General features: G+C 52.1%; 1 protein-coding gene across 3 annotated transcripts; it reads left to right on the top strand.

Moving 5' to 3' along the window:
* Nucleotides 1-2,430: 2,430 nt before the first annotated feature.
* STOML1 (stomatin like 1) lies at nucleotides 2,431-11,501 on the top strand. 3 transcript variants are annotated; one of them, XM_003784495.3, is made up of 7 exons: nucleotides 2,431-2,688; nucleotides 4,169-4,275; nucleotides 5,649-5,798; nucleotides 6,090-6,293; nucleotides 8,623-8,818; nucleotides 9,657-9,869; nucleotides 10,598-11,501. In XM_003784495.3, exons 1-7 carry the CDS (start codon nucleotides 2,556-2,558, stop codon nucleotides 10,789-10,791), a joined length of 1,197 nt encoding a protein of 398 aa, XP_003784543.1. In that variant the 5' UTR covers nucleotides 2,431-2,555; the 3' UTR covers nucleotides 10,792-11,501. The 3 variants fall into 3 exon arrangements, with proteins under 3 accessions (XP_003784543.1, XP_012657397.1, XP_003784544.1); XM_012801943.2 differs by lacking the exon at nucleotides 5,649-5,798; XM_003784496.3 differs by lacking the exon at nucleotides 9,657-9,869.
* Nucleotides 11,502-12,277: the final 776 nt, after the last annotated feature.

The raw sequence follows: 12,277 nt of genomic DNA, 5'->3' as shown, positions 1-12,277 counted from the left end.
TCCTCTGGCAAGTATTCTACAGTTAGTTTCGATTCAGGGTTTTGATCTAGGAGGGCGGGAGGAGAAGCTTTACTGGAAGCGTGGGCCAGGGGGCTGAGTCCCCCGAGCTGTCTGAAAGGGGCGGTGCCGAATCAGGGCCCGCCTCCGAGAGGAAGTGAGACAGGAGCAGGGGGCGGTTCTAGATGCCGTAGACGCCCACTGTGGGATTTGAAAACCCTCCCAGAGGCGGGAGGAGGGCGGGGCCGGAGAGGAGCGGACCTACAGCTGACTCCGGTGAAAGGGGCAGAGGCAGAGCTGACCAGGACTGGGGCGGCCCCACAACCGTGGCTTTGATCCGTTGGTTCATCTCACTTTGGCGCCCTTTTGTGGCACCGCCAGCAGGAAGCTGAGCTCACAGAGATGAACTGCACGCGGCCCCTGCTTTCCAAGAACCCCAGATCTAATGGAAGAGTAAGCCTCCAAACGGAGGCTTTCTGGAAAGGAGATTCCCTCAGCTTAGACTTGAAAGCGCTGTGGAATTCACTAGGGATTCAGGGATTGGGGGAGTACTTTATGCAGAGAAAACAGCACCTGCAAAAGGCTTTCTTTTTTTTTTTTTTTTTTGCAATTATCAAACATAAGCGCCTATTCGGGAACTAGGTTTGACCATTTTCATATTTAAGAGGGGACTAGTGAAAAATTTTGGCTAAGGCTGGTCGCAGTGTTTCACGCCTGTAATACCAGCACTTTTGGAGGCCAAGGCAGGAGGATCCCTTCAGTTCGGGAGTCCCAGACCAGACTGAACAAGATAGAGACCCCCGTCTCCACTATAAATAGAAAAATTAGCCGGGAGTTGTGGCAGGTGCATGTAGTACCAACTACTTGGGAGGCTGAGACGGAGGATCTCTGAACCCAGGAGTTTGAGGTTGCTGTGAGCTAGACTGAGGCCATGGCACTCTAGCCTTGGGGACAGAGACTCTCCAAGAAAGAGAGAGAGAGAGAAGAAATTGTGGATAAGGGGTGTGCTGGGCAATTGTAGCTAAGGAGACGGGACCAGTTCTGTAGGTGATAGAATGGGTGAAGGGTATGGAACTGGGACCAACATGTTCAGCTGTACATGTAGAAACAGTCACTCTGACAACCTAGGCACAGGTGACTTGGTCTTGGATGCAAAAGAGGGACCTGGAGGACACTGATTGGAGTTGAGGAACACTGACTGGAGTCGAGTGGCAGTTGGACAGGCTAGTAAATCTGCAGGGAGGAGGCAGGGAGGGAGGGGAAGAGTTGGCCATCAGGTATGAAGAGGGAAAGGTCTCAAAAAGTGGGTCTTGCCAACGAAAAAGCATTCTTGCCAGAGCCTCAGCTGTTGAGAGAAAAGGTACCCAGCTCTTAGAGGCCTCACTGGGCCAGTGCCCCAGCTTCAAACTGTAAACCATCCTGACCACTATAGTGGTAACGGAGCATCCGTTCATTGCTCTGTCCAACTGAGACTAGAAGGGATGATGACAGGACCTTGCTTTTGTAAAGCTTATAGTTTGGGGGGCAGCGGGGTAGTGGTGAGGGTAGACCCAACTTCCCAGGTGCCTGCCATATTCTCCAGCCTGGTCAAGTATCCCTGGACCTTTAGAATCAGTCCAACAAAGTAGGAAAAGCCAAATATAGGTGGGCAGCCATCTGTAGAAAGGACGCAGAAGCAAAGCAAGCTATGGCAGTATGGGGGTTGGGGGATGGTTGGCTGAGAAGACAAGACTGGGAAAGCTTTATTAGTTCTTTGCTTGCTCTGGAAGACACCTTGCTCTCAGCCTGCTCCAACAACCTGGTGGAAATTAACACTTCTCAAATTTGCGATTTGCACTTGTGTTTTTTGAGGCCATAGAGAGGCAAGTTATCTCTGGATACCTAGATCAAGGGGCAAGCTGTTTCTGGACCTGCAGAAGTGAGAGTCTTACCTCAGTGATATTCTGGGGCCCCCAGCCTGTACATGAAATTTCTCTTTTCGTGCGGGTGTTTAGGCCTTCCTTGCCGCACCTTGGCTCCAAGTGACCTGGTTGTGTCATCATTCAACAAATAAGTACTTGAGATCTGTTTTGTGCCAGTCCAGCTTGCTGAGCTATGGGGACACAAAGAGGAATAATTTGCTGACCATGCTCTGGAAAAACACTAAGTCTAGATAAGGCACGTCCCCCTCCATTGTGTGAGTTTACAGAGGGAGTGCTAAGAAGGCTAATAACAGCATTTCCTAGATTTTGGAGATGATTCAGTTCCTTAAATCTCTCTTAGGAAGCCCAGCTTCCCTTCTGGATTGTCAAGGAGCAGAGAAGAGGCGACGGTGACCCCTGCGGGCTTGAGCGAATTCGGACCCCGCCCTCTGGCCGGGATCGCAGTTTGGTCCTCCCAGCACAGGGGGCGCTGTGGAATAGTGGGAGGGAGCTCCGGCCTGCCGGCGTCCCTGCCACCGCCAGTGGCTGCGCGAGTGAAGCCGGAAGCAGCGGTCAGCAGGGGCGGGGCTGTGTAAGGACCGGCTGGTCAGGGCTGGCACCCCGCGGCAGCGCGGGGCGTGTCCCCTGTCAAGAGTCATGCTCGGCAGGTCTGGGTACCGCGCGCTGCCCCTAGGGGATTTTGACCGCTTCCCGCAGTCGAGCTTCGGCTTTCTGGGCTCGCAGAAGGGCTGCTTGTCCCCGGAGCGGGGCGGCGTGGGGCCGGGGGCCGGTGAGTGGCCGCCCACACGGCGGACTCAGAGGGAACCAGCCGGCATCCCCAGGCCTGAACGCTAGGCCTCTAAGGAGTCGGCCGGCCTCACACCCTCGAGCCCTAAGAGGAGGGACCGAGTAAAGGAAACGATGTGGAGAGGGGCTGGACTGGGCACTGGGGTACTAGCGCTGGTCCACCCTCCCTAGGGCCATGGGGCTGTGGCCCCAGAGCCAACGTAGGCTACCATCTTCCAAAATCTTGCCCTACCCTACTTCTTGGCTCTTATAAGCCCTTTAGGCCTAGCTAGAGGTTTCGAGTTTCCATTTTCCCTAAAAGAATCTGAGGTCTAGGCAGAAGAACCACCAGCACAGTTAGGGCATTTGCTGCAGAGAAATGGAAGAACCTTCACCCTAGGAGGCACAAATACATAGGCCAAAAAGGCAGGCCCTGAGGTGCCAGTTGTGTGCCCTGGTTCTGTGTTGCCCCTTGGCTCGCTTGGCCCACAGGTCAAATCCCACACTCTTCAGCCTGACCACCGAACCTTGAAGGATTTGATCCCTCCCTGGCCATCCTGTACTGACAGCTGTCCCTAGTTAAGGATGCTTTTCCTGCAGAGGCCCCATGGGTCAGAGCCAGGCAGAAAGTTGAGCCTTGGTACCCCCTGAGGCTTGGAGACCTCAGAGGACACGAGCTTTTTAGAAGGATGGAGTGAAGCCTCCTGCTTTCTATCCAGGGTTGGGAGAAGGAAAGCACCAAATAACTTCCTCCCATTTTCCAGGGCTGTCTCAATGCCACTCCTGTCCTAGGCTCCTGGTTCTCTGGGGTTTGCACCTTTGGTTTGGATGAGTCTCATCTTCCAGGCCCCCTTTTCCCCAACAAGTTGCTTGAAATATGCGTTTTTAATAATCCATTAACATGGGGTGAGAGGTAGAAAAGAACATATCATCTTTTGTCTGTGGCTCCTATGATGAGCCATTAATGCTGTATCCCTGTAGGTTAAGGCATTGTCTCTATAAAGACGCTTCAGAAGCACACTTCTGGTCTGATGGTAGAGGAGGAATGTGTTATGCCTCAGCATTTAGTTCACCCCAGCGCTCTTACAGATGCCCAGGTGCTCCTGGTCTATGCCAGTTGTGGGTGGGCAGTATAAATTAGGTGAGGTGGACTGACCCCTGCTTAGTTCAGTGAGGAGAACATCACATGGATTGGATTCTCAGATTCAGTGGCTGTTGCCTATCAGAGAGTAAGCCTTTGTGTGGGTTGTGGGACTTGGGACAGATTAGTGTTTATGCATTGGATGAGGGAACAATTCCTAACTAGAACCTGCCCAAAGGTATGGGGGTATTAGGCAAGGGGCCATGTTGCAAACCCTGAGAAGGAAGGAGGCTCTAAAAGGGAGAATGGGTGAAAGGTGCATGTGATCAAGTTCACTCTACTTGCAGCTTTTCTGCCAAGCCCATTTGGTGATCCTCAACTGCCTCTTCTCTCGTGCCCCCAGATGTACCCCAGAGTTGGCCCTCCTGCCTCTGCCATAGCCTCATCAGTTTCCTGGGGTTCTTGCTGCTGTTGGTCACCTTCCCAATTTCTGGCTGGTTTGCCCTGAAGGTAAGGCTAGCTGGAAGTTCCCAGGGTGGTTGGGCCACACTGAGAGCTTTGGCACTGATGAATGTATTTTCTTATCCTCTATTTCCCTTCCTTGAACATTGTATCATTACACCTCTGTGAAATGGGCTAGGCAAGGATTGTGCATTCCCATCTTTCAGATGAGGAAACTGAGGCTCAGACTTGTCCCAGACTTGTCTGGGAGCTGGTAAGGGGTAGAAATAGTCTTCCTAAACTCCCAATTTCTGGGATCTGAACACTGACTACAAGGTACACACAGAATTCTTTGCCAAATCCTCCATTAGGTCTAGGCTAAAGTAGAAATGAAAACATCCAATTGGGCCAAACAGGATTTAATGCATAATAGGAATTCAGACCTGGTTTTCAATAAGTAGTGGTACAGTTGGGAAAAAGATGAGTAATAGAACTATAATTTAGCATCATACCTAAAACTTGGGATGGAGGTGGAAGCTCAGGTAGTCCTGGCCTTTTGTGTTGCCTTAGGCAGCAGTCAGCTTCTCCAGAAAGCCTCTGGGTTTGCTGTAGTCTGGGAAGGAATCCTTAGAAGGTCCTATATCATAGTTCAAAACTGCCACAGAAACAAATGTTGTGTGACCTTGGGCATTTGCTTTGCCTCTCTGGACCTTCATGTCTTAATTTGGATATAACTGCTTCTCTGAGGGCTCCAAGAACCTGAAGATGGCAAAGCCCTTTGCCTGGGGGTGCTATTAGATCAGCCCAGCCTTTTCTCGTAATTAATCCAAGGGCAGACAGTTTCTTGGTATGAGTCATGTCTAGGATCAGAACACAGAGGTGAAGTTTCTCTAAGGATCAAGTCAGTGGTGGTTGAGAGGCGTGGCCTTTGGAATTACTCAGAATTGCATCCACACCTTGCCTATTTCATTTAGGGGCTGTGATTTTTTTTTTTTTTTTTGAGACAGAGCCTCAAGCTATCCCCCTGGGTAGAGTGCTATGGCATCACAGCTCACAGCAACCTCCAACTCCTGGGCTCAAGCGAGTCTCCTGTCTCTGCCTCCCAAGTAGCTGAGACCACAGGCACCCACCACAATGCCCAGCTATTTTTTGGTTGCAGCCATCATTGCTTGGCAGGCCCGGGCTGGATTCAAACCCACCACCTTAGGTGTATGTGGCTGGCGCCTTAGCCACTTGAGCCACAGGCGCCAAGCCAGGGGCTGTGATTTTTGAGCAAGTCACCTAACCTTTCTGAGCATTGTTTTTCTCATCTGAAAATAGAGCTAAGGATACCTGACTGTGACCAAAGCTAGGGGAAGAAAGAGGAGGAAGTGGCCTGGGTGAGTGTCATTAGCTAGCCTAGGGTGACCACTTTCAACTTTTTCTCTTGCCTTTGTGGACAGATTGTGCCCACCTATGAACGGATGATTGTGTTCCGCCTGGGCCGGATCCGCAACCCCCAGGGCCCTGGCATGGTTCTTCTCCTGCCCTTCATTGACTCCTTTCAGAGGGTGGATCTGAGGACAAGAGCCTTCAATGTCCCTCCCTGCAAGGTGAGAGGCTTCTCAGCTACTCTGCACAGAGGAAGTGGGGGCTTGTGCAGTGTGTATTGTAGGTGCCAGGACCTTGGCCCCTGGGGGAAGGGGGAGAAGAGAACAGAAAATTGGTGGACTCTAGGAGGACATCCTTCTACCTTACACCTAACCCCACATACTTGGGCACAGCATTTTGCCCTTGAGGATTTAGATGCTGATGGATGGGTCATGCTGGGTGGGCCCAGTAGACCTGATCTCCCTGTAGCCCCAGCCCCTGAGTGTCTTCTCTCTCTCGGCCTCCCTCCACAGTTGGCCAGTAAGGATGGTGCTGTACTGTCTGTGGGTGCTGATGTCCAGTTTCGTATCTGGGACCCGGTGCTGTCGGTGATGACCGTGAAGGACCTGAACACAGCTACCCGCATGACAGCCCAGAATGCCATGACCAAGGCCCTGCTCAAGAGGCCGCTGCGAGAGATCCAGATGGAGAAGCTCAAGATCAGCGACCAGCTCCTGGTAGGCAGCTCCTCACAAGGGAGAGCTCTATGGCTGGCATATTGTCTGGCTGCACTTGCTAGGTCACTTTGATCAAAGTATTAGATCATTCTGGACCTCACTTTACATTATATCCCAAGTGTGTAGCCACCTTTGAAGAGCCAGTGTCTGGGTGGAGCCATGAGTTGAGGAACAAAAGGTGGGCACAGACCATAGTGATCTTGGGTACCTGTGTCCTTGAGAAGGGGAAGTGGGCCCAGAAGAAATTCTTGAGGCCTTGCCTGTAGTTGCTGAGGTTTTACCCTTCACTGCTCTGCCATGATGGCACTGGGCTCAGCTATCTCCATTTTGGCTCTGATTCACAAGGGAGGCAGGTGGGTGAAAGGAACAGGGACCCACCCAGCCCAGTCACCTTCTGGGGAATTCCATGCCCACAACACAGCATGTATGTTCTTACAGTTTTAGTTTCCTTTTTGGGACAGAGTAAAGGGACATGAGGACATTTGGTTTTTAACTGCCTCTTCTCCACATGTATGGGAAATTATCCACATGAGTTCACCTTAAATTCCTTCTGGTACAAAATGGGGTAGAAATAAAAACATATGCGGGGGCATGTCCTTGCAGCCACTTTTAACTTGTGCTTCCTCCCATATCCTGATGGGGAAACGTGGGTGAAATTTTTCTTCATTCCCCTCAGCTCTGCTTTCCCCAGATCCATTAAGGTTAGAGGACTGGAGAAGGAGCGGGATAAATGCCAGTCCTGGAGGTCTTGATCCCTTTAGGAAGTAAAGTGGCAAGTAACCAGCTAGGTGAAATTCCTGAGAAAATACTATTTGTGATCATAACAAGAGCTCTCCTGTGCATAGCACTTTATGATTTAAAAGTCCTTTCGTCTGCCTCTGTGTGTCTCAGCTTCACATTTTTGTTATAAGAGTGCTGGTATTGCTGTTTTATTTTGGAGGGAGGGAACTAACGCTCAGAAATGATTTGACCACAGTTAATGGCAAAGCAGGACCAGAGGCAGACCACCTGGCCTCCCCCCACCTCCTACCTCCCCTGCCCCAATCCAGTGTTCTGTATAGCACAACTCAGATAATAAATGGCTAACAGTTTTTATTCGTAAAGCCACATCCCATATTAATTCATCTTTAGGAAGAGAAAATTGATCTTGGCCTTGTTGCACATTGCTTTGGTATGAGAGAGGCAGTTTAGGGAAATCAGTCTCATACCAGGATGTGTGAGTCATTTAGGGGCCCTTCATCCAGACTAGGTTGATGCCTGGTAGAGTTGGGTCAGTGCCTGTGCCTCAGGCAATCCAGCACAACATCTCAAGCCCTGGTTCAGATGTACATTTCTCATTCTCACCCTCCTTGTCACCTGCTCTTTATCTGGAGGGACCATAGACTGCCCACCTCCCATCTGCTGGACCCTCCGTAACTGCCACCCACTTTGTATCCCTTCACTGCCCTTCTCCAGCTCCCATTCCATCCTCTCTGTAGCAGGCCTTGCCTCCTGCCTGACCAAAGAAAGGACTCAAGGACCCCCTGTGTGTGTTCTCTAGGTGAATGCCATACTCAGAAACCCACACCAGAAACCTGACTCCTCACCTCCTCCCACTGCCCTCCCATGTCCTGGCACATCCAGGCATTGTTAAGCCCAGTGGTTGAGATTCTCTAGCATCTTGCCAGAGCTGGGTATAGTTTGCAGAGTTGTGTCTCCCTCAGGGCATCTGGGCTTCTCAGCCCACCCTCTATCCTATACCAGATCTGCATCATTTCTTGGCTGCAGTTTAAAGCAATGTCTCCCATGGTATCCATGCCTCCACCCTCAGCTACCTCCAATTAGTACCTACAGCAGCCTGGAGTTTTTTTCCAGAAAGCAGGTCTGCTGTCACCTTCCTACTTAAACTCCTTGCTGGAGCTCCTTGTTGCTTGGAATAAATCCAATTGAACAGGAACAACCCACCTCTGACCTCTCTCCAGTCCAAACCCAACATCTGAGAGTCCAGCTAAGTAGAACTCTGGTTACTGCCAGCTCCCTGAATATTCCAGGCTCTCCTGTCTGGGCTTTTGCACATGCTGGTCAGGTTGTCTGGAGGGTCCTCTTCCACCTGGAGAATCTCTCCTTCTACTGGCATCACCCTCCTCTGCTGGGCTCACTACCACCCTCCTTCCTGTCTTGGCCCTTACCACAGTTGGGTGATTATTGCCATCTGCCTACGCTCCCAGACTAGAGCTTCTCAAGAGCAAGGGTGTCTCCATGGCCATGCAAGGCCATACTGGCCGGCTCAAAAAGGTGCTCAGGAAAGACTTGTTGAATGGACCCCATTTCTCCCCACACTGTCCTCCAGCTGGAGATCAATGATGTGACCAGGGCCTGGGGGCTGGAGGTGGACCGAGTAGAGCTGGTGGTGGAGGCCGTGCTCCAACCACCCCAGGACAGCCCAGCCGAGCCCAGCGTGGACAACACTCTCCAGCAGCTGGCTCTCCACTTCCTGGGAGGAGGCATGAACTCAGTGGCTGGAGGAGTTCCACCCTCAGGACCAGGTGAGGAGCCTCAGGCAGGAGGGCGGAGATGCTCACCAGCTTGATGTCCAGCACAGACTTTGCTACTCACTCCCTTAACCAAGCACCTGTGTTCAGTGCACACCCCAGCCAGCTGTTCACCCACTCTGATTCTAGAGCTGACCAGAGCTAAGACAATGAGAAGAGTCTAGGGGTATTTGAGTATGTAGAGACCAGTTGGCAGCCTCCTTGGGAGGAGGTGACAGACAGTTCCAGAGGGTTGCTTGAAAGAGAGTTTTACATCTGAAGCTTGGAGTAGCTTAACCCTTTGATTACAAAGAAGTAAAAGCATTATATATGCTATATTTTTTATTTTAATTATAAATATATAGTTAAGGAATATGTTTATAGAGTGTTTTAGTGAAAGTACAACAGACCACCACTATAGGTTAGCAGCGACAGTGGAACAGTTGGTTATGCTGAGAAACCACTGGGAGGCTAGAAACCAACTTCAAAATGGTGGTTATTCAGGTGGCGCCTGTAGCTCAGTGGGCAGGGCGCCAGCCATATGCACTGAAGCTGGAGGGTTCAAACCCAGCCTGGGCCAGCTAATAAAACAAAAATGATAACTGCAACAACAACAACAACAATGGTGATTATACATCAAAACCACTGGAAATAAAAGAGTTAAACAGGGCTGGGGGTTTAGGCTGAGCATTCAGCGGCAGCATTTTAGTAGAGGAGGAGGTTGAAGAGAGGCCTGAAAGGGATGTAAGAGGAACCTGCCACAAAAGTTAGTCACAGTGAGTGAACTTGACCTTGTCAACACATTGGCCTCTTCTTCTCTGTCTCCCTCCCCAACCCTGTTGGCCACCCACAGTGGACACCGTGGAGATGGTGAGTGAAGTTGAAGCACCTGTCCCTCACGTTGCGGCTGGGCCCAGCCCAAAGCAGCCTCTGGCCGAGGGGCTGCTGACTGCTCTACAGCCCTTCCTGTCCGAGGCCCTGGTCAGCCAAGTCGGGGCCTGCTACCAGTTCAATGTCGTCCTGCCCAGTGGCACCCAGAACATCTACTTCCTGGATCTCACTACAGGTGCAGCTGCCTTCCCTGCCTACTCCCTACCACCCAGGTCTCTTGTTCCCTTCCCCATGGCAGTATTTTAGACTACCCCTGCCTGCCCCTGCCAATAGTTTGAGGTGAACCCATAGCAGTCAGGCTCAGACACTGTCTCCAAACAGTGATTATCCAGGCCTTGTCCCCCTGCTGTTAGCAGAACAACTCAGCTGTGCTTCTAGTGCCGGCGCCCTGCAGAAGGGCTCTATACTGAGCACTCTGTGTATTATCTTGCTACTTCTCATTTGTGATTTAGGGAATCATCATCCCTATTTCACAGATTTGGAAACTGAGGCTCCAAGTAGTCACACAGCAATAGGACTCAAACCCAGGGTATTATTATTTTAGAGACAGAGTCTCACTTTATTGCCCTCCACAGAGTGCTGTGGTGTCACAGCTCACAGCAACCTCCAACTCCTGGGCTTAGGCAATTCTCTTGCCTCAGCCTCCCAAGTAGCTGGGACTACAGGTGCCTGCCACAACGCCTGGCTGTTTTTTTGTTGCAGTTTGGCCAGGGCCAGGTTCGAACTCGCCACCCTTGGTATATGGGGCTGGTGCCCTACTCACTGAGCCACAGGCGCCACCCCACGGTATTATTAATAGAACCTGACTTCTTACCCTGTATCTCTGCTCCTCCCATTGGAACATAATCCTTACCTCCTCCCTTAGTTGTCCCTCTACTAATACTGTTTTCTTTTCTCCCATAGGGCGAGGAAAGGTGGGACATGGGGTGCCTGAGGGTGTCCCTGATGTGGTGGTAGAGATGGCTGAGGCAGACCTGCAGGCCCTATTGTGCAGAGAGCTACGGCCCCTGGGGGCCTACATGAATGGGCGGCTGAAGGTGAAGGGCGACCTGGCTGTGGCCATGAAGCTGGAGGCTGTTCTCAGGGCCCTGAAGTAGAGGCCTTGGGTGACCATCTGTAGCCCAGCCCCAAGCCTGGTGCCCAGCCAGGAGGTGGAGTGAGCGGGAGCTCTTGGAGGAGGCACTGGTCTATACCATGGGGAGTTAAGGCCCTAAGAAGCTTCAATCCCAGCCAGCAGCCCACAGATGGAGGCTAGGAGAGGCTGAGTCAGGCTACCCTGCACTCTGTCCTCCAGTGGATCTCTGAATAAGACTTTGCTGTGTGCCCCTCCCTGAGCTGAGTACTGGAGTGACGACAGGGTAGCCAGGCCTGCCCTGCCCTGCCCTGCCCTGCTGGGGCTTCCTGACTGAAGAGATAGGACCCACAGAAACAGCCTGCTGGCAGCTGACTCAGTCCCCATGTGAGGGAGCAAACCACACTGCTCAGGCTCTGAGCGCCAAAGGGGGACTAGTGGGATTAAGGAGTGGGGAGGGAAGGCAGCCTCTACAAAGAGGTCACTGCAGCCAAGGCGTCTGGTGATTGCGCTCGTCTTGTCTTCCTGGTTGCAGTCCAGGCTTACGGCTAGTAGGGGAAAGAGCAGGGCCTGCTGCTTCCCTGGCACTACTCCTGAAGATGCTGGGACTATTTCCACTCCTTCCTGCATGCCTGACAAGCTGGGGCCCAGGGCAGCATGAAAGAAAGCCCTGAGTTCCTATGCTTTTCACCAGAGGTTTGCAAACATCAGACAAATAAATATGGTATTTACAATGTACAGGAGAAAAGAAGTGAGCAGGGGTCTGTGTGGTATGGAGTGGGCTGGGGGCCCATGAGGTAATGCCCCTACTGCTGGTACAAGCAGGGACCAAGGCCCTGGAGGCTGCACATGGCGTCTCAAAGCCCCAGGGAGCAGAGCTGGGGCAGGGTGGGGAGCTCTCTGTTTCTCTGGCAAGTCAGGTACAGACTTGCCGGGACAGCAGTGCTCAAGCTCCCACACGGGGTGGGAGTGGCAGTTGGCAGGGGGTGCTTGTGACCCATTCAAGAGAGGAGTTGGGGCCACTATCAGCTTCCCCCCACACACACCCTGGGTCACTGTCCGTTGGCTTAAGGGAGTAGAACAGTCATTGAGGCCTGGCCCCACGCCAGCCCTGCTTTCATTTTTAGTGCTCCTGCTGCAGACAAGGGGGTTGTGACTTGTCTAGTGCTAAGAAAGATTACTTCCTGAAAAGACTTGTGAGAAAAAGACTCGTGTAAGACCACAAAAGCAGAGCATCTCCTTTGAAGAACAGCCCTCAGTGTGTCCTTTAGCACTGCCGTGTTTCTCCTCCCACGCCTGCCTGGGCCCCAGGATCAGTTCAGCATGCCCCTCTCTCCCTGCCCTGCCACACGCTGCCCCGTCCTTCCTTCCTCGTCCTTCCGTTGTAGATGCTCCACATCGCCTGAAGCCCAGTGCGGACTCGACTGTCATCAACACGACCATTGGGGTCCAGGTTTCTAGGGCCCCTCCCAAGCGTCCCAGCCTCCTGCACCTGCTGCTGCCCATCCCCT

The sequence above is a fragment of the Otolemur garnettii genome, unplaced genomic scaffold (genome assembly GCF_000181295.1).
Source record: "Otolemur garnettii isolate 467f Iridium unplaced genomic scaffold, OtoGar3 scaffold00011, whole genome shotgun sequence".
Classification (NCBI taxonomy): Eukaryota; Metazoa; Chordata; class Mammalia; order Primates; family Galagidae; genus Otolemur; species Otolemur garnettii.
The sequence above is the reverse complement of the archived record's forward strand: the minus strand, read 5'-3'. Positions and strand labels throughout refer to the sequence as shown.

What these genes read in the sequence shown, in the direction of transcription:
- STOML1 (XM_003784495.3), top strand. Translation starts at nt 2,556, where the DNA reads ATGCTCGGCAGGTCTGGGTACCGCGCGCTGCCCCTAGGGGATTTTGAC. An exon ending in TCAATGTCCCTCCCTGCAAG is followed by an intron (nt 5,799 to 6,089) that starts GTGAGAGGCTTC and finishes CTCCCTCCACAG; the next exon opens with TTGGCCAGTAAGGATGGTGC. An exon ending in AGATCAGCGACCAGCTCCTG is followed by an intron (nt 6,294 to 8,622) that starts GTAGGCAGCTCC and finishes ACTGTCCTCCAG; the next exon opens with CTGGAGATCAATGATGTGAC.